The sequence below is a fragment of the Procambarus clarkii genome, chromosome 18 (assembly GCF_040958095.1).
Source record: "Procambarus clarkii isolate CNS0578487 chromosome 18, FALCON_Pclarkii_2.0, whole genome shotgun sequence".
Lineage (NCBI taxonomy): Eukaryota > Metazoa > Arthropoda > Malacostraca > Decapoda > Cambaridae > Procambarus > Procambarus clarkii.
In genome coordinates, this window is record NC_091167.1 from 24,550,461 (window position 1) to 24,577,946 (window position 27,486).

Consider the following 27,486-nt stretch of genomic DNA (forward strand, 5'->3'; position numbering starts at 1 on the left):
ACATCTGCATTAGTGCAGCTACCCTAGACTATATGAAGTGGAGTACAGTGGAGTACAGTAAAAATTTGCCCTGATGATCTTTTCCAGTTGGATTTAAAAGTTAACAGGTCAAGTTAACATGGTTTGGCATTTACGGCATCGGCGGGTAGGCGGTTCCATGGGTTAATAACCCTGTGGGGTGAAAAAGCATCTCCTGTTCTCAGTCCTACATTGTGGCTTGCTGAGCTTGAACCCGTTGCTCCTTGTTTGTGTTACATCTCGCCTTTTGAAGAAGTTGTCTGGATCAACATCCTCTAAATTGTTCCGTATTTTAAAAGTTTCAATAAGACGCGCTTTGTCATGTCTGGTTTGTAGTGTTGTGAGCCCTGAAGCCCTCAACCGCTCCTGGCACGAGAGTTGTCTTGGCTCTTATACTTGTACCATCGGTCCATGTCCTGTCCCTAGTTATACCAGTTCGAGGGTATATTCTCCTTGGACTTTAAAGATATAAGAAAATCCAGGTTGTCACTATTAATATGCGACATACTTACTGAACATATTACGACACAAACGGACCCGTCATCAACCAACGACCGGACACACAGCCAATGAACAAGATGAACAAGATGAACAGGGTAACCAACTCAAACTGCTATAACCGACAGTTTATATATATATATAGTGACGACTGTTCTCCAGCGGGTGGCACCCTTCTCCTCCCTCCCCCCCACCACTTTCTTCAGCCACCCGACTCTGTAGGTGAGAAATAATCAAGAGTGGCTCAAAGTGGAATACACTGAGAGAAGAAGTTGTGGAAGCCACCTCCATCCACAAGTTACAATACACAACCGCTACAAGGCGGGGCCAGGGAGCTGGAGCTCACGTCACCGAAGTCACTGAGAGGCAAGTACCTCTCATGGCTCCTCAACACGGTAATTATCATGACGTTTCACAATTTGCTATTAATTTGTCTTCTAATTAGCGGCCGTCCTCAGGCCGCCATCTTGTGTTTTTGAGCTTGTTTCTTTGTTTCTGTGTGTGTGTGTGTGTGTGTGTGTGTGTGTGTGTGTGTGTGTGTGTGTGTGTGTGTGTGTGTGTGTGTGTGTGTGTGTGTGTGTGTGTGTGTGTGTGTGTGTGTATGTGTGTGTGTGTACTCATCTATTTGTACTCAACTATTTGTGTCTGCAGGATCGAGCATTGACTCTTGGATCCCGCCTTTCGAGCATCGGATGTTTACAGCAAGGACTATGCTCCCATTTCCCTATCATATCTAATTTTAAAATTATGAATAGAGTTTGTTTCCACAACCTGTTTCTTAAGTGCATTCCATTTTTCCACTACTCTCACGCTAAAAGAAAACTTCCTAACATCCCTGTGACTCATCTGAGTTTCAAGCTTCCATCCATGTCCCCTCGTTCTGTTACTATTCCGTGTGAACATTTCTTCTATGTCCACTCTGTCAATCCCCCTGAGTATTTTATACGTTCCTATCACGGCCTCCACCTACCACCTTCGACTACCACCACCACTGTCTAAGACCTCACTAACTACGACCACCAACAACAAGGAACGACACCAGCCACGACCAGACGGAGCGTGAGCTGCGGGTGGGAACTGTGGTAACACAGTCCCACAGTACCCACACAGTGCCCAGAACTGTGGGCATTATAATCTTCAGAGATATTCTGCATCTCTAATTGTTGCTTTGAAAGCCAGAATTCCTCTAATTAGGAAGGAAAACTGCGAATGGAGGCGTTCCGGGTGGACGGGGGAGTGGGGGGGGGGATGAGGGGACGCTGTGAGTGACAGATGATGGGGGACACGAGGGGAACATGGGGGACACGAGGGGAACATGAGGGACACGAGGGGAACATGGGGGACACGAGGGGAACATGGGGGACACGAGGGGAACATGGGGGACACGAGGGGAACATGGGGGGACACGAGGGGAACATGGGGGACACGAGGGGAACATGGGGGACGCGGCAAGGGAGTGGGAATGGGCGAGGTTTGCACTGATAAAACAAGAGAAGGAAATGAACGCTAATTGAACACTTAGAAACGATGAATGGAATAACAGGACAGAAAGTGAAGGAAGAGACTGTAAAAATAAGCAAGACAAGTGATGAATTAGGAGGTAGAGAGGCGGCGAGAGCCCGTGCAGCGGGGCGGGAGAGGACGGACTTAGCACCGTGGAACAATCTGTTTTTTTGTCCATATTAATTGTGTTAGCGTCTGTGAAATGGCGAAGGTGCACACAGACGACAATTCTCTAGTGGTAGCGAGGGTGGCCACCTCTCACAATGTTGTCAGTGAAAGAAGATAATCAAACAGGAAGACATTGCTTTATATACTGAAACATTATTGGAACATGAAAGAAAGCATGGAGTAAAAAAAAAAAACGGAGTTACGACAACCGTTACGATAATCAGCCGGAAGTTACGATAACTGTAGAAAAGCTTCACTATATTGAGATCATATTGGTCATGGAAAAGCTGAAGAGCAAAGGAGCGCTTAAGAGGTGTCTATTGGAAGACCCACGATTCATCAACCCCTTACGAAACCTGTACATCTTTTCTCAATGTTTGGCGGCTCTGTTTTCATTTATTTAACAGTTGATGATCACCGAAACTTCCCAGTCTAAACATTATTATAAGCAGGCGACGAGTCACAATAACGTGGCTGAAGTATGTTGACCAGACCACACACTCAAAGTTGAAGGGACGACGACGTTTCGGTCCGTCCTGGACCATTCTCAAGTCGATTGTTCTCAAGTCGAAACGTCGTCGTCCCTTCAACTTTTAGTGTGTGGTCTGGTCAACATTATTATAAGCAGTTTCCATGTACTTCGGAGTTCAAATTGTTTGATATAAACAAAGTCGCCAACGATGCTGGTGCGGGCCGTGGCCTGGTGGTGAAATTAAAGAAAGACGCTCGCTGTAAGGGGTCCCTGACGGTGCCTGGTTGTGTGGACGTTGCCGTGGGGGGCCCCTGACACGTCCTCTCCCGTGAGGTTGTCCGTTGGGGGTTCTGGAAGATGCGTTGCCGCCGGGTCAATGGCGTACGTAGGATTGCCCAGTTTCCATTGTCTGAGGGTGTGGCGGCCTTTCGTGCTTCGAGGCTTCCCTTAGTGTGGGGGCGTGTGGCGACCACTCGCCTCGTATGTGATACCATTTGGGTTCCCAGTTTGCGGGTCTTTGTTTCCGAGGTTCCAGATGCTCCGAGTTCTCCAGTGGATGGGACCGACGCTGTGGAGTGGTTGTTCTGGGAGGCGTTCAATGCGAGGTTCCCGAGAGACAAATTTCCAGGAAAGTACGTGTGTGTATGTTCTATCTATACACTTGTTTGTGTGATGTTAACTGCTCATATGGCTGCTTGCTTCACCTTGCCTGTTTTTGTTCAAATTGTTATGTATTGATGTTTGTTGTTTTTGTCCATATTTTATGTATTTCATTTTTTATTTTTCGTTTCATGTAATTTCTTTCATGTGTTTTCTTGTCCTTATGTGCTAGTGCCTCTTCATTTGTCATTTACGAGGCCGTTACCTTCGTTTTGCTTTGTCCTGTTCCTGTTATTACGTTGTTGGGTTGGGGGTTTTAGGTGTTTTGTATTGTACTTTTGTATTGTGCTGTATTGTTGTATACTGTGTCTATCATGTGATGTTCTTGTCATTTGTGTCGTGTCTTGTTGTTGGCCCGTCAGGCCGGTGACTTTGTGGTTTGCTATGTTCAGTTTGTTTTTCATTTTTGTCTTTGTTTTATTGTATTTAATTGCATGCTTGCATGTAAAAATAAAAATAAAAAAATAAAATTTATATAATATTTTAGGCTACAATCACAGTCAATTTCACCGGGAGCTTTCCACACCCGCCACATACAAGATTCTCAGAGGAATTGATAAGGTAGATGAAGACAGGCTATTTAACACCAGGGGCACACACACACATTAGGGAAACACAGGTGGAAATTGAGTGCCCAAATGAGCCATAGAGACATTACAACAAATTTTTTCAGTGTCAGAGTAGTGGACAAATAGAATGCATTAAGAAGTGATGTAGCGGAGGCTGACACCATACACAGCTTCAAGTGTAGATATGATTGAGACCAGTAGGCTCAGGAACCTGTACATTAGTTGATTGACAGTTGAGAGACGGGACCAAAGAGCCAGAGCTCAACCTCCCCCCCCCCCCGCAAGCACAACAAGGTAAGTACACCCTCGTCATAGAGTCACACAACAAATATACTGGACATACAAGGAACATACCACCACTTACCCTAAGGTAAGCCGGTAGGCCGAGCGGACAGCACACTGGACTTGTGATCCTGTGGTCCTGGGTTCGATCCCAGGCGTCGGCGAGAAACAATGGGCAGAGTTTCTTTCACCCCTATGTCCCTGTTACCTAGCAGTAAATAGGTACCTGGGTGTTAGTCAGCTGTCACGGGTTGCTTCCTGGGGGTGGAGGCCTGGTCGAGGACCGGGCCGCGGGGACACTAAAACCCCGAAATCATCTCAAGATAACCTCAAGAAGGGTACGGTTGTAAGACCCGAGACTGTGACTACGGGCACCAGGGCGGTGGTTCTGCCCCCGGGGTGCCCAAAACTCACATTAACTCCCATAATTACCCCCCCCCCCAACTCTTACCATTCTTTCTTATTAACGCAGACAACAGAGATAAAAGTAAACATAATGTTACATTATTTCTGGCAAGTATAATGTATAATGATACAGGTTAAACACTACGAATTATCAACTAGACAAAAGTATGACGACACAGACGGTAACAATCTTGAGCCTAAATGGGTGGTTAATTATAGCGGGCTGGACGGACCCCAAAACTGCCTTCCCTGTACTATATCCTCCCCTAACAAGGAATAACAGCAACCCCCCCTCCCCCCCCCTGCCTTCCCTGTACTGTATCCTCCACTAACAAGGAATAACAGCAACCCCCCCTCCCCCCCCCTGCCTCCACACTTGCACTGTAATCTACTCCATTACTGAATGATACTTGTAAGAAATTTTTAATTTTTTAATTTTATTTTTACATGCGAGCATCCGGATAAGTACAATAAAAGCAAAACAGAAAACAAACTAGAACAAAACAAAAGGATTACAAAATAACAAAAGTACAAACTCACAGGATTACAAAATAACAAAAGTACAAACTCACAGGATTACAAAATAACAAAAGTACAAACTCACAGGATTACAAAATAACAAAAGGTCTGAGTACAAAATACCGGCCTGAAGGACCGACAACAAAAACACAATAATAAAAACAAACACAATAATAATTACAATCATAATAATTACAAACACAGGAAAATAGTACATAAATGACAACACTGCAACACACAGCACCCAGACCCCTCACCCAACAACTCAACCACCGGAACACAATTACACATAACGAGCCTACTGGCTATCTTGAGAGGTTATCTTGAGATGATTTCGGGGCTTTAGTGTCCCCGCGGCCCGGTCCTCGACCAGGCCTCCACCCCCAGGAAGCAGCCCGTGACAGCTGACTAACACCCAGGTACCTATTTTACTGCTAGGTAACAGGGACATAGGGGTGAAAGAAACTCTGCCCATTGTTTCTCGCCGGCGCCTCGGATCGAACCCAGGACCACAGGATCACAAGTCCCGCGTGCTGTCCGCTCGGCCGACCGGCTCCTCCCTGGCCCCACAAACCACACACAGAGAGGCACCAATACATAATGATAATAAAAACAAGGAAATACGAATACATATCACAGAAACAAAACGAAAACTGTAACCGCAATACATGATAAGGAGAACAAAAACAGGCTGGGTCATGCTAGTCGCTTGAAGGGCACTCAACACCACACATACAAGCGCACAAACAGAACACTAAAAACACACACACAAAAAACAGAATAACAGGACATCCACAACCACACACACACTCACACAAACACCGGAACGCACAGGAACCGGACATACACACACACAATCCACACTAATAAACCCACAACCACAAACTGGAGCACGCAGGAACAGGGGAAAACACCCGCTCTGACTGGTGGCCACACTGGTGTGGCCACCAGTCAGGGAGGTGTGGCCACCAGTCAGGAGTTAGAGGGGCCACCAGTCAGGGAGGTGTGGTCACCAGTCAGGAGGGAGAGTGGCCACCAGTCAGGGAGGTGTGGCCACCAGTCAGGAGGAAGAGGGGCCACCAGTCAGGGAGGTGTGGCCACCAGTCAGGAGGAAGAGGGGCCACCAGTCAGGGAGGTGTGGCCACCAGTCAGGCTGGAGAGTGGCCACCAGTCAGGAGGTAGAGTGGCCACCAGTCAGGCTGGAGACTGGCCACCAGTCAGGCTGGAGAGTGGCCACCAGTCAGGATGGAGACTGGCCACCAGTCAGGAGGTAGAGTGGCCACCAGTCAGGCTGGAGAGTGGCCACTACACAAAATATATTTCTAAGAAGCACTAATAAATGCAGTTGGTATCAACGTGTAAATAAAAAATATATATAACTTCATTTTAATAATGTGACCACTGTCCGGTGTCGGCCCCATCACTCCTGCCCTCAACCACCCCATCACTGACCACACTCCACCGTGCTACCTCTCACCCCTTCACTTCTCCCCTTCAGTATGAACGCTTCTGAAGGGAGAGTCACCAGACGCACACAGGAGAATGCACACGGAAAGTAAAAACCGGAGCAGAGGCAAATGTCATTCCTGGAAACTAATCACCAACTGTCAAAGACATGTGACGTCGCAGATAAAACCGGGAACTTCTTTCCAGAAAAGATTCACGAAACTATTTATCAAGAATTCCAGAAGGTAGACCACTTTAATCTTCCCCCAGCGCGCTCCCTCTCTCCTCCACATGTACCAGTCTTAAGGCAAGTCTCCTTTTCAGACAAAATTATATTTATAAAAAAATGAATATCACACACCTAATTAATTCCAGAGAAGTTGATGGTAAAAGTGTGACAAGATTCTGTTCCCTTGAGAACACAATGTGGCCCTACAATGGGATCCAACCTGCGTGTCTGGACTCTAGCATAACAACCCCAGTGTCTGGACTCCAGCATAACAACCCCAGTGTCTGGACTCCAGCATAACAACCCCAGTGTCTGGACTCTAGCATAACAACCCCAGTGTCTGGACTTTAGCATAACAACCCCAGTGTCTAGACTCTAGCATAACAACCCCAGTGTCTGGACTCTAGCATAACAACCCCAGTGTCTGGACTCTAGCATAACAACCCCAGTGTCTGGACTCTAGCATAACAACCCCAGTGTCTGGACTCTAGCATAACAACCCCAGTGTCTGGACTCTAGCATAACAACCCCAGTGTCTGGACTCCAGCATAACAACCCCAGTGTCTGGACTCTAGCATAACAACCCCAGAGTGTCTGGACATGACAAACAGCGTGGGACAGTAGGCCTACTGCAGTATAATCAACTCTGGTGAGATCAGCCATCAATATCTCCATCACAGTCCTCAACTGGACAGGAGCATACCTGAAGAAGATTTCGAGAGTTCCCCCTCGAACTGTGTAGTTCTGCCATCAATGTCTCCATCAGTCGTCAACTCGGATGAGATGAATCCGTCATGTTTTATATCTCTCGGTAAATGAGTTATGAATACTGCTCTTGAGGCAGACGAGGCCAGTTTTATCAAAAGATACTCAAAATACATTTGCTTTTATGAATTATCAATATTTGTTGAAATATATTCTAATGCACTCCAGATCATCGAGTTCACACAACCAGGCTGTTGTGTGTAGCCCACTACTTACACACACACACACACACACACACACACACACACACACACACATTTTGATACACCAATGCTGATGGATTGTTAAATAAACAGATGAACTCAAAGCACCGAGGAAACAGACCATTATGTAATAACATTAAGTATCAATGCAACATTCCCAAGTGAATGCTAGATAATGAAAACTGTTAGACTACAGAGCTGATAGGGTGATGCTGCTGGTGAACTGTTAGACTACAGAGCTCGTAGGGTGATGCTGCTGGTGAATTGTTAGACTACAGAGCTGATAGGGTGATGCTGCTGGTGAATTGTTAGACTACAGAGCTGATAGGGTGATGCTGCTGGTGAACTGTTAGACTACAGAGCTGATAGGGTGATGCTGCTGGTGAACTGTTAGACTACAGAGCTGATAGGGTGATGCTGCTGGTGAATTGTTAGACTACAGAGCTGATAGGGTGATGCTGCTGGTGAATTGTTAGACTACAGAGCTGATAGGGTGATGCTGCTGGTGAATTGTTAGACTACAGAGCTGATAGGGTGATGCTGCTGGTGAACTGTTAGACTACAGAGCTGGTAGGGTGATGCTGCTGGTGAACTGTTAGACTACAGAGCTGATAGGGTGATGCTGCTGGTGAACTGTTAGACTACAGAGCTGATAGGGTGATGCTGCTGGTGAATTGTTAGACTACAGAGCTGATAGGGTGATGCTGCTGGTGAACTGTTAGACTACAGAGCTGATAGGGTGATGCTGCTGGTGAATTGTTAGACTACAGAGCTGATAGGGTGATGCTGCTGGTGAATTGTTAGACTACAGAGCTGATAGGGTGATGCTGCTGGTGAACTGTTAGACTACAGAGCTGGTAGGGTGATGCTGCTGGTGAACTGTTAGACTACAGAGCTGATAGGGTGATGCTGCTGGTGAATTGTTAGACTACAGAGCTGATAGGGTGATGCTGCTGGTGAATTGTTAGACTACAGAGCTGATAGGGTGATGCTGCTGGTGAACTGTTAGACTACAGAGCTGGTAGGGTGATGCTGCTGGTGAACTGTTAGACTACAGAGCTGATAGGGTGATGCTGCTGGTGAACTGTTAGACTAGAGAGCTGATAGGGTGATGCTGCTGGTGAACTGTTAGACTACAGAGCTGATAGGGTGATGCTGCTGGTGAACTGTTAGACTACAGAGCTGATAGGGTGATGCTGCTGGTGAACTGTTAGACTACAGAGCTGATAGGGTGATGCTGCTGGTGAAAAGAAACTGGATCTTTGAAGGGACTTCATTTAAGGTGGGAAACACCTACAGGTGTTGCATTGTGGGAATCATTTCCTTAGGTGGTGAGAAACTGGTTGTGGCTGTAATCTACAACACTCCAGAGTACCACAGAAGACCGAGTCAACATTACGAAGAGAGCAGCCAGTGAATATCCTTCCGGGGTGGCAGACACAGCCCATAGACTGAGCAAAGCTCCCATCAGTGAAATATTTCAATCATGGCCAAATCAACTGGGAAACAATGGACACAAGCGGAGGAAATGATACAACATTTGTCGCATTACTCCCCTGATGCATCACGGCGGGTAAAGAATGGGTGGTGATCAACCAGCGAGGTTAGACCTGGTCTTCACACAAGATGAGATGGACACTGAAAACATTGACCATGTTTAAATACCATTGGCCAATAAGAGCCAGTTACCACTGTGTTTTAGTCCTTGAATAGTGACAATCAACACCATTGAAAGATGTAACAAGGGGGGGGGGAAGGAGTAAGCATGCAGGAGTGGGGAATACTAGAAGGTCAGAGAAATTCTAGAAGGGGAATAGAATGGGGAAAGAGGACAAGAGGAAAATAAAATCAATACAGGACATGATGGACTACATAATGAACAATCTCAAAAAAGCTAAAGAAAGATTTATACGACCATTAAGGGTTAAGGGAAACAAGAAGGCCATTAGCCTATGGCACAACAGGAAGTGTTTGGAAACAAAGAAGAAGAAGTAAAAGAGTATGGAAGAAGTATAGAGAACACAGAACACAAGGAAATCACAATGTATACAAAGAGGCCAGAGATTAGGAGAGTGGCAGAGTAACAGAACAAGAATGACATAGCTTTATATGCAAAGTCCCAACCAAAAATCGTTACACAGTCATATCAAGAGTAAGATGACTGAACGACGAGGTTATTAGACTTGACAAAGTGAGGGAAGACGTACAGAAAATGATAAGGAGGTATGAGAGGAACTTGCCTAAAATTTTCATGAAACATTCAAGCTGGAACCTGATTTGCAACTAGAACTTAGAGCATAAACCGAATGAGAAATTCCACAGTTTTCTGAAATAAAAGTGTCACCAGACTAAGTAAAGAAACAACTACAGGAGCTGGATGTAACCAAAGATGAGGGACCAGACAAAATATCGCCTTGGATACTAAAAGACGCAACTGAAGCACTGTGCAGACCACTTGCCATAACATTAAATTCCTCTTAAGAAACAGGAGAGGACCACTATTTTGTCAGGGTTGCCCATCCCCTTGACAATACAATATTATTGTATTGTTAGGGGCAAGGGAATTACTCCTTTACAGCCCCTCCCCCACCACCCACTCCCTCACAAACCATCTACTTGGCATAATTTGGGCCAAAAGTCATTTTATTGCTATTTTTTTTAAGAGCACCTAGAATTGTCTTTTCTAAACCTACCATAATAGTTTATATTTGAAGCACAAATTATGTTTAAATTTGATGAACAGCTGGGCTGTGAGACGGATGTGTTATGGTCGCTGGCAAGATTGTTCTATATGTAATAGTTAGTCTCGCTCGTGTGCCAGGTAAGTCCACTACGGGCTCACCATAGCCCGTGCTACTTGCAACTTTTGGTTCCCAGTAGCTGAATTTAAAACAACAAACAACAACAAACGTGTAATTAAATGATCCTCAGATTGATTTATAAACTGTCACGACTTGTACTTTATGTAAGTGGGTTATATAATTCCGTATATATATATTATATATATATATATATATATATATATATATATATATATATATATATATATATATATATATATATATATATATATATATATATATTATTAAATATGACCGAAAAAGTAAGATTAATAATTCTAACACGAATTTTCTCAATCTTTCGTGATTAGAATTAATTCGTGTTAGAATTATTAATCTTACTTTTTCGGTCATATTTAATAATATACGTCTACAGGAAAGACTGCTACCAAAATATACTAATATATATATATATATATATATATATATATATATATATATATATATATATATGTATATATATATATATATATATATATATATATATATATATATATATATATATATATATATATATAAACTTACCCGTGCAGCTGCCGTTATAGACCAGACTTGGACGAGGCCATTAATAAGACTCACCGCAGAGGAACACGTCTCGCCTTCCGCAATAATAACCGACTATTCAACAATTATTCAGTGATTCAAGAAGAGTTTAGATTCGTATTATGATTTTGATATCACATCTGCACATGTTTAGGATGATTTGTTTTGCCTGATTTGTTTTGATTTTTAATTTCTTGCGTGTGACAGTTGCCACAAATCCGTCGAGGCGCCCAGGTGCACACATCACAAGAGTGACTGTGTCGTGATAATGGCGTATTGACAGTCCAGAAACTATATTTATGTGTCGCTCCGCATTCATTTTGACGTGGATAAACCCATTTATTATTTAAACTGTGACAATGCTTACTATTTGGTGTGCAGATATGTTATATTAACACGTGTCCATGTTAAAGGTATTGTTGAACATTTGTCATAGTTGTCATCAGACTATGAGTGTATGAGCGCCATTTTCAACACTATCAAATTAGCCGTCCACGAGGCAAAGTTTCCAGTGTATTAAAGTTGATAGTTAGAGTAGCAGACTATTGTAGTATGACTGTTGTCGTTTATGAAAACACACACACATACACAAGGGGGGGGGGGGGGCTGTGGGTGAGTGGACAGCGCTTGGGACTTATAATCCTAGGGTCCGGGTTCGATCCCCGGCGATGCGGAAAACAAAATGGCCACAATTTCTTTCAACCTGACGCCTCTGTTACCTAGCAGTAAATAGGTACCTGGGAGTTAGAGAGCTGTTACGGGTTGCTTACTGAGTGTGTGTGCGTGCGTTTCTGATATACGTAAATGATCTCCCAGAAGGAATTGACTAGTTCCTCTCGATGTTTGCTGATGACGCAAAAATTATGAAGAGGATCAAAACAGAGGGGGATAGTATGAGGCTACAAGATGACCTAGACGAGCTGAAGGAATGGTCCGACAAATGGCTACTAAAGTTCAACCGAAGTAAGGTAATGAAACTAGGAGGAGGAACTAGGAGGCCAGTCACTGGATACCGAATGAGAGATGAAATTCTTCACGAAACGGACAGAGAGAAAGATCTAGGAGTTGATATCACACCAAACCTGTCTCCTGAAGCCCACATAAAAAGAATAACGTCTGCGGCATATGCGAGGCTGGCTAACATCAGAACAGCCTTCGGGAACCTGTGTAAGGAATCATTCAGAACCTTGTATACCACATATGTAAGACCAATCCTGGAGTATGCGGCCCCAGCATGGAGCCCGTACCTTGTCAAGCACAAGACGAAGCTGGAAAAAGCTCCGAGGTATGCCACTAGACTAGTCCCAGAACTAAGAGGCATGAGTTACGAGGAAAGGCTGCGGGAAATGCACCTCACGACACTGGAAGACAGAAGAGTAAGGGGTGACATGATCACTACCTACAAAATTCTCAGGGGAATTGACAGGGTAGACAAGGATGAACTATTGAACACTGGTGGTACGCCAACAAGGGTACACAGATGGAAACTGAGTACCAAATTGAGCCACAGGGACGTTACAACTTTTTCAGTGTCAGAGTAGTTAACAGATGGAATGCATTAGGCAGTGATGTGGTGGAGGCTGACTCCATACACAGTTTTAAATGTAGATATGATAGAGCCCAGTAGGCTCAGGAATCTGTACACCAGTTGATTGACGGTTGAGAGATGGGCCGAAAGAGCAGAGCTCAACCCGCGCAAGCACAACTAGGTGAATACATCTTGGTGAATACACGCGCACACACTCACGCACATGCATGCACGCACGCACGCAAGCACGCACACGCACGCACGCGCACTCACGCACACGCACGCACACACACACACAGGCTATCAGGAAACACCCCATAAAAATAACACAACATACTGGGCGAAGCCAAGGTATGTCAGTGTCGAATTTGGAGCAAATTGGTGGAGGCGAGAGTGAAAGGTGTCGGAGAGAAGACGGAGTAGGTGGGAGCAGGGGGCTGGGGGAGCAGGGGGCTGGAGGCTGGGGGGAGCAGGAGGCTGGGGGAGCAGGGGGCTGGGGGGAGCAGGGGGCTGGGGGAGCAGGAGGCAGGGGGGAGCAGGAGGCGGGGAGAAGCAGGAGGCAGGGGGGAGCAGGACGCAGGGGGGAGCAGGACGCAGGGGGGAGCAGGGGGTGAGGTTAGCAGGGGGCTGGGGGGAGCAGGGGGCTAGGGGGAGCAGGGGGCTGGGGGAGCAGGGGGCTGGGGGAGCAGGAGGCAGGGGGGAGCAGGAGGCGGGGAGAAGCAGGAGGCTGGGGGGAGCAGGAGGCTGGGGGGAGCAGGAGGCAGGGGGAAGCAGGAGGCAGGGGAAAGCAGGAGGCAGGGGGGAGCAGGAGGCAGGGGGGAGGACAAGAAGATGGCGGATGGACAGGACCCAAAAGCAACAGGAGGGAATTTTCAGGGGTAAGCGCTAAACCATTACAGCTATTGTTACTAGGTAAAGGGGGGGGGGGGGGGTAAGTGTCGGTGCCTGAGAACAGGATCACCACCGCGGGTCTTCGCTCCCACACCCTCAGGAGGCACCACTGATCGCCCTGGGAGTCCCTCAGTCCCACCACAAGTGTAATGGCTACTCGCGACCCGACCTTGTACCCGCGACCCGACCTCGTACCCGCGGAAAGGTGAAGGAAATCTCGGTACTGACCTCAAGTTGTTGCTTCAGCACCTTACAGCGCTTCCTCCGAGTTTTATCCGCTGTAACAAATGGTCGCAGGTCACCTGTCACTCAAGTAATTAGGTCACCAGGTGGGTGTGAACTGTTGCAGCCGAGCAATGCAGCTCACTGGATATATTCAGTGTTACCAGTCAATGGTATGTTTCCAGCCATAAGTGTTACTCAGCGTTACCAGTCTGTAGTATATTTCCCATCATAATTAAGTGATGCATTTATAGTATCACTTATATAATGTTCAAGGAGATGGAGAGCACACTTCAAGTCAGCATCAAACGATTCCCCGCGTGTCAGGGAACCTGGAAGGTGTGGAGGTGTGACTCTTCACGCTGGAACAGGCCACAAATAGGAGAGGGGCACCGTAACACTATATAGCACATCTTATCTTGAGGTTATCTTGAGATGATTTCGGGGCTTTAGTGTCCCCGCGGCCCGGTCCTTGACCAGGCCTCCACCCCCAGGAAGCAGCCCGTGACAGCTGACTAACACCCAGGTACCTATTTACTGCTAGGTAACAGGGGCATAGGGTGAAAGAAACTCTGCCCATTGTTTCTCGCCGGCGCCTGGGATCGAACCCAGGACCACAGGATCACAAGTCCAGCGTGCTGTCCGCTCGGCCGACCGGCTCCCACATGGAAGGGGTCAGGATAAAGATTTGGGATGGGACGTTGCCCAACCACTTGGACGGTCGGGGACTGAACGCCGACCAGCATGAAGCAAAACCGTCGCTCTACCGTCCACCCCAAGTGATTGGACAACAGCAACAGGAGATAAATACATACACGAAAACAATATAAAAAAACAAAAGAAGTTGGAAGAAGAGATAATAAAGGCCATAGTACCCACAGGTGTTCCTGGAGACTGACGCTTTAACAGTAAAACTTGAGCCAGCAGTAAAGACACACCACTGAGAGTGAGGCGCCAGGCAGCCTCCACCCGTCACACCACTGAGAGTGAGGCGCCAGGCAGCCTCCACCCATCACACCACTGAGAGTGAGGCGCCAGGCAGCCTCCACCCGTCACACCACTGAGAGTGAGGCGCCAGGCAGCCTCCACCCGTCACACCACTGAGAGTGAGGCGCCAGGCAGCCTCCACCCATCACACCACTGAGAGTGAGGCGCCAGGCAGCCTCCACCCATCACACCACTGAGAGTGAGGCGCCAGGCAGCCTCCACCCGTCACACCACTGAGAGTGAGGCGCCAGGCAGCCTCCACCCGTCACACCACTGAGAGTGAGGCGCCAGGCAGCCTCCACCCGTCACACCACTGAGAGTGAGGCACCAGGCAGCCTCCACCCGTCACACCACTGAGAGTGAGGCGCCAGGCAGCCTCCACCCGTCACACCACTGAGAGTGAGGCACCAGGCAGCCTCCACCCGTCACACCACTGAGAGTGAGGCGCCAGGCACCTCCACCCATCACTATCTCTCCTCAACTTGCCACAATGATTTTCTCAGGAAAATTTTTATAGTTTACTTTTTCACAGTATAGATTCTTGGGCGAGTTGAAGGTCTGTGGTGCAGTGTGGCGTGGTGGGGAGGTCTGTGGTGCAGTGTGGCGTGGTGGGGAGGTCTGTGGTGGAGTGTGGCGTGGTGTGGAGGTCTGTGGTGGAGTGTGGCGTGGTGGGAAGGTCTGTGATGGAGTGTGGCGTGGTGGGGGAGGTCTGTGGTGGAGTGTGGCGTGGTGGGGGAGGTCTGTGATGGAGTGTGGCGTGGTGGGGGAGGTCTGTGGTGGAGTGTGGCGTGGTGTCGAGTTCTGTGGTGGAGTGTGGCGTGGTGGGGAGGACTGTGGTGGAGTGTGGCGTGGTGGGGGAGGTCTGTGGTGGAGTGTGGCGTGGTGGGAAGGTCTGTGATGGAGTGTGGCGTGGTGGGGAAGGTCTGTGATGGAGTGTGGCGTGGTGGGGAGGTCTGTGATGGAGTGTGGCGTGGTGGGGAGGTCTGTGCTCTAGTGCCTCATGGCGAGGCTCTAAATGGAGCATATGCAACCTGCACTAAAGGTCTGCAACAATGACCCCATGAAACCTCTTTCTCTCATCTTGGCTCTGTGTGGTCTAGCTAACACATCATAAACACATGCCGGAGAATTGTTGCGTATTCAGGACGCATATATGAATATAATGATGGGTTGACCCGCGCGCCGGTGTTGTTACGCACGAATTCCCGCCGACCAAACTGTGTTTACAACGACACTTTCTTGTTTGTGTTGGTTTATATTAGGCTGCCCTTCAACTCTCCGCTAGACGTCTAATATACACGTTTACATCTCATACTGGAGGGAAGTCAACATACCGGAGGGAAGTCAACTAGACACGGACGGGAAGGCGGACGGTGGGGAAACTGCAGAAGGCAGCACAAGAGGGTGCCTACATATTAGTACTTACCTATTAGTGATGACAGGGAGGTGATGGTCGAGCTCTTGTATGCCTCACCCCACTAATTCTCCAATCTGATTACTCACTCCAGCGTGTAATACAGTCACTAGTAACACCGGTCTGTAGTGTAGTGGTTCAAGCCTGTCGTCGTCCCTCTTTTGGGCAATATTGGGACTATTTTTGCTCTTTTTTTAGGATTCTGGAAGAGTTCCAATCTTGAGTGTTTTATTGATAATGGCAGTTAACTGATAACAAAGTCCTTCTGCAGGCTCGGGCCACAGACCTGATGATACTAAGCCTGGCCCTGTGGAGTTTGTTGCATGTAGTTCCTCCAGGTATATTCTAATTTCTTCTGAAGTGACTACTATGTCGTCCAGTGTTTCCTCTGGCCTTTCGTCCATTTCAGTCTCTTAGTTCTAGGCGTGTTGTTAGTTGTAGCAAGGAACTGCAGCTAAGCACACATCTTCTTAACTATCTATCTATCCTAGATAGACACAGACCTATCCTAGCAGGAGTCTTCCCTGCTCTGGCGCTGGTACACGAACAGTAATCCCCGTGGCGAAGTGGTTATACACACTCGCCTGGCGTTTCGCGAACGCTTTGGCCTGGGTTCGTATCCTGGCCGAGGAGGATTGATTGGGTGTCAGTCCGTAACTGTAGCCAACCCGTTCTCGCACTTTCTTACAGTCAATATTGACTTATTAAATACGTGCATATGTGACATACTAAACATATTAGTTTACCTTGAAAAGCTTCATAGAAAACACCGACCTTACCTAACCTTCTTAGTATGTTAAGATAAGCATCTTATTGCTTCGTAATTACAATTATTACTTAACCTATACCTATAATAGGTATATATAGGTATATATATATATATATATATATATATATATATATATATATATATATATATATATATATATATATATATATATATATATATATATATATATATATATATAAACTGTCCGCCGTGCCTATACAGCTTGGGCACTGTGGCTGTGAGGTGTGAAGCCTGGAGGCGCTGTGAGTGGTCAACATCCATCCTTAGTCCGAGGGCTGACCCCCCCCCCCGCCACTCTGGTCTGTGTTGGTTCTGTCATAAAGACGTGAACTCTTGTGCCGAGTTCCTCGTACATCTTGTCGTTCTCTGTCACAATTGTCCCTTAACTGCCCCTTCAACCTGATCACATGGTTGATGAGGCAGGTCTCTTACTGCAGCTTGTCTCCTCATACGGGTATACAGGAGCTTGGTTTGATCCTTAGCTTTGGCAGCAATGTTTTTTTTTTTTTAAACTTCCTCCAAGATTCCTTACCGACTCTGATGTGTTCGTTGATGGCGCTCTTCAGGGCAGGTGTTCCTAGCTCTCTCTCTACTTGTCAATACTTTTGTCTCCTTTCTTTACTTCTCTCCATTGCTTATTGCTTTACTGTGTGTCTCCTTCTCCTCCTCCTCCTGGCGTGGGATCAACACCGTTGCATCTGCACATTTTTGTGCATTGAATTCCATCTCATATGTTGTCTTCCAGTTCTCTCCTGAGCCCGTCCTCTCGCGCCTCACAACGGACACATATTGATGGATTAAATTGCCGGAAGCCAACCAAACTGATGGACTCACACGTACAAACGTTGTTGTGAGCACCGTTGGTGATTTTTGTACGTCAAAATGAGCTGTATTATCCGACAGGACAGGTTGCTCTTCCCCCAACTGGACTTGACTCACAGGTTCCCGCCTTACTGTAGTTCCCCGTCTGTGATGTGTCTCTTTCCTCTAGTACACTACTGCAGGGTCGCTAGTTCCTAGCGGGCACCACAGACCAGGTGCCTCCTAGCGGGCACCACAGACCAGGTGCCTCCTAGCGGGCACCCCAGACTACCTCCACGACACAAGCCTCAGGTGCGACACACAGTTGAAGTACGAGGACGCGGGAGAAAGACGGAGACGACGCTGGCAGGAAGTGGTGGACGCAGGCGCAGGTGACGCAGGTGATGCAGGCGCAGGTGACGCAGGCGCAGGTGACGCAGGCGCAGGTGACGCAGGCGCAGGTGACGCAGGTGATGCAGGCGCACGTGACGCAGGCGCCGCCACACCAAGCGGCGCAACAATTACCTAGAAAACTGTTCATTTCGAGTTGGTGTGTTTTTAAAATAATATTTGTGTAGAGGCGTTAGCCTGTCTGACCGTTGGTAGCTTGGGGGACATTGTTGGCTGTGTGGGATGTTTGTGTCACGTGTCCCAACACCTGTGTAGTGTCACGTGACCCAACACCTGTCCCTGCCTAGTGTCACGTGACCCAACACCTGTCCCTGCCTAGTGTCACGTGACCCAACACCTGTCCCTCCGTGGAACACCCCGTCCCGTGATCAGGTCAATAATACTAAGCTCACCTGGACACCCATTTAACCCGGGTTCGACCCCCGAGCAGGACATGTTCCTGACATTGGAGTCCTCTACACGAACGAGTCAGATCAACGACAAGTGACTCGACACGAACGAGACTCGTAGATCACCTACACACTATACAACGTTCAACCGTTCTTTCACTTTCCGGGTAATTAAGTTTCCTACCGTTTAACTTAACCATTTTTTCCCTCCGGGGGGCAGCTGTGCAAAGTTAGGGGGGGCGGATCTCCTGACCATTAACACAGGTGTAACTTGCTTCAACAAAACTATGAAGTTGGGCAAACTTGCGTAGTGGGGAAACGAAGTCTTGGGAGAGGGTAAAACTTGGAGTTAATTAAGTTGGTGGGGTCGTCAAGGTCTGGTTCAGGCACTCAGGCCTTTCAGGGAGATTATTAGGATAAGTCGTTCACGCTAACAGCTGTTGCTATGCAAGTAGGATGCTTTAGTGGCGTTCAACAGTGTGGTGAACATGTTATAACACCGGAAGTATATAACAAGGATATAACATGTTATAACACTGAAGTATATAAGAAGGATCTTAAGTAACACCGCTATAGGCGCTTGACTGATTGACGGATCAACTAGCCTGTTGTTCTGTTGACCTAACAGGTGAACATCCTGGCCGTTCTTTACCCGACTTTTGTAACACCTGTCAACAGTGACTTGGCAACAGATACACAGTTAGACATACCAGTACTACTAACAGATACACTGTTAGACATACCAGTACTACTAACAGACACACTGTTAGACACAGCAGTACTACTAACAGACACACTGTTAGACACAGCAGTACTACTAACAGTACACTGTTAGACACACCAGTACTACTAACAGACACACTGTTAGACACACCAGTACTACTAACAGACACACTGTTAGACATACCAGTACTACTAACAGACACACTGTTAGACACACCAGTACTACTAACAGACACACTGTTAGACATACCAGTACTACTAACAGACACACTGTTAGACACACCAGTACTACTAACAGACACACTGTTAGACACACCAGTACTACTAACAGATACACTGTTAGACACACCAGTACTACTAACAGACACACTGTTAGACACACCAGTACTACTAACAGACACACTGTTAGACACAGCAGTACTACTAACAGACACACTGTTAGACACACCAGTACTACTAACAGACACACTGTTAGACACACCAGTACTACTAACAGACACACTGTTAGACACACCAGTACTACTAACAGACACACTGTTAGACACACCAGTACTACTAACAGTACACCGTTACTAACAAATACACTGTTAGACACACTACTAACAAAGGGACCAGCACTTACAAACACACACATTAGTGGTAAAAGTTAATTGTGAACATTTCCATAAGTAAGGCTGGCGGTGGACTTCAAATTATGACCAGTTCCTCAAGTTATTTTTTGGGGGAAAACAATTTTCTTAAGTTTTCAGATAAAACTTTCTTCCAAAATCTTGCGAGGACCTTCATCACCAGGTGTTGACACAGTGTCAGCCGTCTGTGTTGCAGCAGCACCGTCCACTGCACTAGCAACAGCGATCCTCGGGAGGGGGGGGGGGTGCTAGCGATCCTGGGGGTGTTGCTAGTGATTCTGGGGGTGTTGCTAGTGATCCTAGGGGGGGGGGTGCTAGCGATCCTGGGGGTGTTGCTAGTGATTCTGGGGGTGTTGCTAGTGATCCTAGGGGGGGGGGGTGTTGCTAGCGATCCTGGGGGTGTTGCTAGTGATCCTGGGGGTGTTGCTAGTGATCCTAGGGGGGGGGGTGCTAGCGATCCTGGGGGTGTTGCTAGTGCTAGGGGGGGGGGGTGTTGCTAGCGATCCTGGGGGTGTTGCTAGTGATCCTGGGGGTGTTGCTAGTGATCCTAGGGGGGGGTGCTAGCGATCCTGGGGGTGTTGCTAGCGATCCTGGGGGTGTTGCTAGTGATCCTAGGGGGGGGGGGGGGTGCTAGCGATCCTGGGGGTGTTGCTAGCGATCCTGGGGGTGTTGCTAGCGATCCTGGGGGTGTTGCTAGCGATCCTGGGGGTGTTGCTAGCGATCCTGGGGGTGTTGCTAGCGATCCTGGGGGTGTTGCTAGCGATCCTGGGGGTGTTGCTAGCGATTCTGGGGGTGTTGCTAGTGATTTTGGGGGTGTTGCTAGTGATCCTAGGGGGGTGTTGCTAGCGATCCTGGGGGTGTTGCTAGCGATCCTGGGGGTGTTGCTAGCGATCCTGGGGGTGTTGCTAGCGATCCTGGGGGTGTTGCTAGTGATTCTGGGGGTGTTGCTAGTGATCCTAGGGGGGGGGGTGTTGCTAGCGATCCTGGGGGTGTTGCTAGCGATCCTGGGGGTGTTGCTAGCGATCCTGGGGGTGTTGCTAGCGATCCTGGGGGGGTCTTGCTAGCGATCCTGGGGGGGTCTTGCTAGCGATTCTGGGGGTGTTGCTAGCGATCCTGGGGGTGTTGCTAGCGATCCTGGGGGTCTTGCTAGCGATCCTGGGGGGTCTTGCTAGCGATTCTGAGGGGGTGTTGCTAGCGATCCTGGGGGTGTTGCTAGTGATCCTGGGGGTGTTGCTAGTGATCCTAGGGGGGGGGTGTTGCTAGCGATCCTGGGGGTGTTGCTAGCGATCCTGGGGGTGTTGCTAGCGATCCTGGGGGTGTTGCTAGCGATTCTGGGGGTGTTGCTAGCGATCCTGGGGGTGTTGCTAGCGATTCTGGGGGTGTTGCTAGCGATTCTGGGGGTCTTGCTAGCGATCCTGGGGGGGTCTTGCTAGCGATCCTGGGGGTCTTGCTAGCGATCCTGGGGGGGTCTTGCTAGCGATTCTGGGGGTCTTGCTAGCGATTCTGGGGGTCTTGCTAGCGATCCTGGGGGGGTCTTGCTAGCGATTCTGGGGGTCTTGCTAGCGATCCTGGGGGGGTCTTGCTAGCGATTCTGGGGGTCTTGCTAGCGATTCTGGGGGTCTTGCTAGCGATCCTGGGGGTCTTGCTAGCGATCCTGGGGTTTATCTCGGGACTGTGACAAGGCATCAGTGCCAAATATGCATTAAATGAAAACTAGTTCGATTTCAATCAAACTTTTTTGGCGAGTTGTATATGAAAAGGGTTTCATCTGGTCCAAGTTTCAGCATCGTAGCATAAATAGGAAGGGAGAACAAAAATACTGAAGTACCTACCTACCTTGAGGCTACCTTGAGGTGCTTCCGGGGCTTAGTGTCCCCGCGGCCCGGTCGTCGACCAGGCCTCCTGGTTGCTGGACTGATCAACCAGGCTGTTAGGTGTCAAAAAATTTTCCAAAATGGTCAAAAATTAACATCAAACACAATTGTCAACTTAAATCATGTCTATGACTCTCAGCTATCACAATAGCATATAATAAAAATATTTAATAATTAGTTTTGGCGAAAAACAAATAGTTAAAGAGAAATTGATGTTTTTTTAAATTTTTTTCTTATTTTTTTATCGGACAATTTGCATGAAACTTATGCACCTGACTGCACGTAAGCCTAACTGTAAGGCTGTCAAGGGGGCCAGGAAATTGCTTGATGTCAACCTCAGACACAGATATGACTTTATTTATCTATTTTCTAGTAACATAAAGGTTCCAATAATTCTTTCATTTTTTTATTAAATTTACATGAAACTTACACTTTATATGTAGAGTTTATGTCTCTACAAATCTGTAAAAATCATTTTTCCTAATATCATTTATTGATTTTATAATAGTAATAAATCATTATATATTTGCATCATTTTTTTTATAAAACTTTGACTATTTGTATTAGTAAAACTAAACATATTTTAAAAAACCGCTTGACAGATCATTTCATTATATGCTATTGTAATAGAAAATTGTCATAGAAATTATTTCATTTAAAACTTGTGGTTTTTATAAGGATTTGAAAATGTGTAAAATGCATTGAAAAAAAATCTCCCTTTCTATATATGCTGCAATACTGAAACTTTGAACAGTTGCAGCCCTTTTTATATACAACTAGTCAAAAAATATTGGTTGACATTAAACAACTTATAAGAACCGCAGTTATGCCTCCTTAACATGACCCAACAGGTGACCTGCACACCTGCCTCGTCTCTCTCTAGGGCTCCAGGGTAACAGGTGTGTGACGGTACAGTAGCAGCATACTAGCAGCATTGTAGCATATTACTACTACCGCTGTTGTGTGCTAGTAGGGGAGGCAACTTTCAGGAGAAAGCACAAAGCCATTACGACTATATAGCAGTGGGAAGGGATCAGGATACGGATTTGGGATGGGACGGGGGGAAGGAATGGTGCCCAGGTACTTCGACGGTCGGGGGATTGAACGCCGACTTGCATGAAGCGAGACCGTCGCTCTACCGTCGCTCTACCGTCTATCCCAAGTGGGTTGGTATTAATTATCAGGGGAAAAGCGCCAAGCCATTACAACTTTATAGCACTCGGAAAGGGTCAGGATAAGGCTTTGGGATGGGACGGTGGTTAGTAGTAATGTACTAGTAGCATAGTGTAACTGTGGCAGCGAAATGGTGCTATACAAGTGTGGGCAGCGTGTGTGAGACAGGTATATGCCAGAGAGCTGGGTGGCACATCACTGGAGGGAGAGCTGTGAGCGTGCTGTAGTGAGGAGACACGAGTGGCTAGCTGCCTGATCCACCACCACCTCCACCTCCACCTCCGGCGTCCACCAGAAGAGGGAACTGGTGCGAGGGATGGAGCGGAGGCGGCCTTGTAAACACGTTATCCTGGAGGACCTTCCGCAGGACATTAGGGTAATGAGGAGATGGCCTCGGGGAGGGTTCTTACCTTGGACGTGGTCTGCCTGCGTCAGCACCTGCGGGAGGAGGGTCACATGTTAGTCATGTTGAGCTGTCCCAGCTACCCAAGCCCACCTCCCCCTCTCCCACCGGGTCTACTGTCACTATACTCCACACTCACCCCTCTCCCCCCCCCCTGGTCTACTGTGGCATAATTCATCTAGAAATGATATATTGTTTGGCTTGGTTTACATCAAGTAGATCGAGGCTCTTGGGCCACCAGCTGTGGGAGCGGGGCGTCTCATCTTGGAGTAATCTTTCTAACATTGGGTCCTCTAACATTTCGATGGTGTTCCACACCCTGATGGCTTGGTGCTGCAGTTTGATGTATAGACCCTGTATGTTCAGGAGTTCATCGAACTTCTAAATTGTCTGATATGGTGGACGGTGTTTTGCTGCTCTTCTTGGCGCTTTATTTTGCCAAGCTAGTCGTTTTTGCATGTTAGTTTGCGTTAAGGTGCGTAGTGGTACTGGGGGATATGTTAGATGGAACCCAACTAGAGCCTTATATAGGTGTATGTTTGTGCTGAGGCTTCGGAGTCTCCTCAGCTTTCCCTAAGGCTGTTTTTGCTTTGTTTATTCTGTCCTTTACGTGAATTTTTATACTGTTGTTCTACTGATCTTGAGTCCCAGTATGTGGCCACATCCACACACTGGATAGACCAGTTGTTGAGGGTAATGGTCTGGTCGGGGTTTCGTCTCCTGTGATGTGTATTATCTGGAACTTTTGTTTATTTGTACATATTTTCCATTGTTTTTCAAAGTGGTTTGTGATTTCAATTGTTGACTTTGTTGTATTCGTTAGTGGCGACTCTGATGGTCGTGGTTGCCATAATTCTGTCTCCTAACCCACTAGACTCCCGCTGTGACATATTCTAGGGCATGGCAACACCCGATTGCCTCAGACCACGTGATGATCAAACCCCTGCCTCTGGGGCTTGAAACACGTTCATCCCCTCCCACACACACACACACACACACACACACACACACACACACACACACACACACACACACACACACACACACACACACACACACCGTGTGTGATGTCTGTCATGGTCACTCGTCTAGCCCTGACCCCAGTCACACCCCACCCCGGCGAGGGAGAGGTGTGACCCCACACACAAAAGACCCCACCACCGGTAATCCTCTAACCTGCAGGAGACCCGTGTGCTGCCCCCAACACCAGCCTGCACCACACACACACACACACACACACACACACACACACACACACACACACACACACACACACACACACACACACACACACACACACACACACACACACACACACACACACACACACACACACACACCACTCTTACACACTAGCTCGCTTGACTTAAAAGGTTCTACCGGATAAATGTCTAAAATTAAGGTTGCGATATCATGCAATAGGAAGATAAACATAAATATACCATGAAGATATACAAACATGGACAGGAAGAGATGCAAGCATGCGCCAGGAAGACCAGACACAAGAACACACACTAGGGACAGAGAGACAGGAGAATTACTCACAAAGACAGGCGTAGGTCCTGTCTCACAATGTTCCAACCAATTCTTCTAAGATGATTGTATTTATAATATCTATTTGGTGGAAAGTACCAATATGTAGTGATGGACCACCAGGAAGTACCAATATGTAGTGATGGACCACCAGGAAGTACCAATATGTAGTGATGGACCACCAGGAAGTACCAATATGTAGTGATGGACCACCAGGAAGTACCAATATGTAGTGATGGACCACCAGGAAGTACCAATATGTAGTGATGGACCACCAGGAAGTACCAATATGTAGTGATGGACCACCTGGAAGTACCAATATGTAGTGATGGACCACCAGGAAGTACCAATATGTAGTGATGGACCACCAGGAAGTACCAATATGTAGTGATGGACCACCAGGAAGTACCAATATGTAGTGATGGACCACCAGGAAGTACCAATATGTAGTGATGGACCACCAGGAAGTACCAATATGTAGTGATGGACCACCAGGAAGTTCCAATATGTAGTGATGGACCACCAGGAAGTACCAATATGTAGTGATGGACCACCTGGAAGTACCAATATGTAGTGATGGACCACCAGAAAGTACCAATATGTAGTGATGGACCACCAGGAAGTACCAATATGTAGTGATGGACCACCAGGAAGTACCAATATGTAGTGATGGACCACCTGGAAGTACCAATATGTAGTGATGGACCACCAGGAAGTACCAATATGTAGTGATGGACCACCTGGAAGTTCCAATATGTAGTGACGGACCACATATTGGTACTTCCTGGTGGGCCGTCACTACATACTGGTACTTTCCACCACAGTTGCTACAAGTACTATCATTTTAGGAGGATGGGAGGCATTATTTATGTAAACACCACCAGCTGTTTGGCCCCGGAGGGTGGGGGGGGTGGGGGGTGGGGGGGGGGGGCTTTTATGTGACTTGGGAATTTTGACGATAGATAAAATTTTTGTTTTTATTGAATTTCTCCAAACTCTATGAAATACTTTAATTGGAAAAAGCACTTGAGTAAAGAACTCGTACGATAAATTAATTTGAATAGGAAATAATTTATGCCAGGACTGAAAACTAGTTAATAAAGTTCTAATTGTAGTAAAATTTAACTATTGAAGATAAATACATTTAGAACTTAAATAAATCAAGCTTTCAATCTTGTTCTAATTATAATTTGATAATGCGATTAACTGATTGCACGTTTTTTTTTAATAAAGTGATTTTTACAAGCAAAGAATGATAGAATTGAGGAATTTCTTAAATATGAAATGTTGTACTGTCCGTCAAAATACCAGAGTCGCTAAAGATGTTATGTCAAATTTCCGTATACAGATACCCTTACCTGTCACAGAAGCAACTGTGTTACCTATCACAGAAGGAACTGGTGTTACCTATCACAGAAGGAACTGGTGTTACCTATCACAGAAGGAACTGGTGTTACCTATCACAGAAGGAACTGGTGTTACCTATCACAGAAGGAACTGGTGTTACCTATCACAGAAGGAACTGGTGTTACCTATCACAGAAGCAAATCTTAAGCATTTCTATCCACACATGAACCTTCAATTTGTGTTTACGAAAAATCATACAATAGTTAACTGTTTAAAACACAAGAGGTCCATATTTACCCTGTGATCTTAGATCTGGTGGTGGCAGTTTTTTGTAAACTGTTGCAACTGTTGGATCAGTACCTGACAATACCTTAAACACCGTCCCTGGGACCATCTCTCTTACCTCACAGGTCTTAGACATGTCGCGACCTCTGCTCCTAAGAGATCACTGTCAACAAATGATCCACCAGTTCACAATTACACCGATTTTACTGGTCTGACGTTCCATTTTTTTTATTTTTTTCCCAAACTCAATCTCAATCATCTTTGAGTCTCTCTCGACCGCAGAAATGCAACCCAGAATTGAACAATTGCGAGTCTTCAACTGTTCACTCGCTAAGTTTTCTCTCTAAAAAAGTATTTTTTTTTTTCGCTTTCATGTTTTATTTTAGTGTTTATTTGTTTACTTTTTTACTTTATACAATTTTTTTTATTTAGGTTTCGTTTTTTTCAGTCTTTTAAACGGGTATTGAGATTTATATAAACTTTTGGAGCTTTATATTGACGATTTTTACCGAATTTCTGAATAAGTTTGTTTTTTGTTTCAGCACTTTTGCTTCAGTTCTTTTGCTTCAGTTCTTTTGTTTCAGTTCTTTTGCTTCAGTTCTTTTGCTTCAGTTCTTTTGCTTCAGTTCTTTTGCTTCAGCACTTTTGCTTCAGTTCTTTTGCTTCAGTTCTTTTGCTTCAGTTCTTTTGCTTCAGTTCTTTTGCTTCAGTTCTTTTGCTTCAGCACTTTTGCTTCAGTTCTTTTGCTTCAGTTCTTTTGCTTCAGTTCTTTTGCTTCAGTTCTTTTGCTTCAGTTCTTTTGCTTCAGTTCTTTTGCTTCAGTTCTTTTGCTTCAGTTCTTTTGTTTCTCTCACACACACACACACACACACATTATATATATATATATATATATATATATATATATATATATATATATATATATATATATATATATATATATATATATATATAAAACTGAAAACT

General features: G+C 46.4%; 1 protein-coding gene across 1 annotated transcript in view; it reads right to left on the reverse strand.

Annotated features, from left to right (window-relative positions):
* The window catches only part of LOC123754527 (uncharacterized), a 286,224-nt gene that overhangs the window by 43,655 nt on the left and 215,083 nt on the right, over nt 1-27,486 (reverse strand). The window contains exon 4 of the mRNA XM_069326370.1: nt 23,363-23,390. Within this exon, the coding sequence (XP_069182471.1) occupies nt 23,363-23,390 (28 nt within the window). The remainder of the gene's footprint in view (nt 1-23,362; nt 23,391-27,486) is intronic.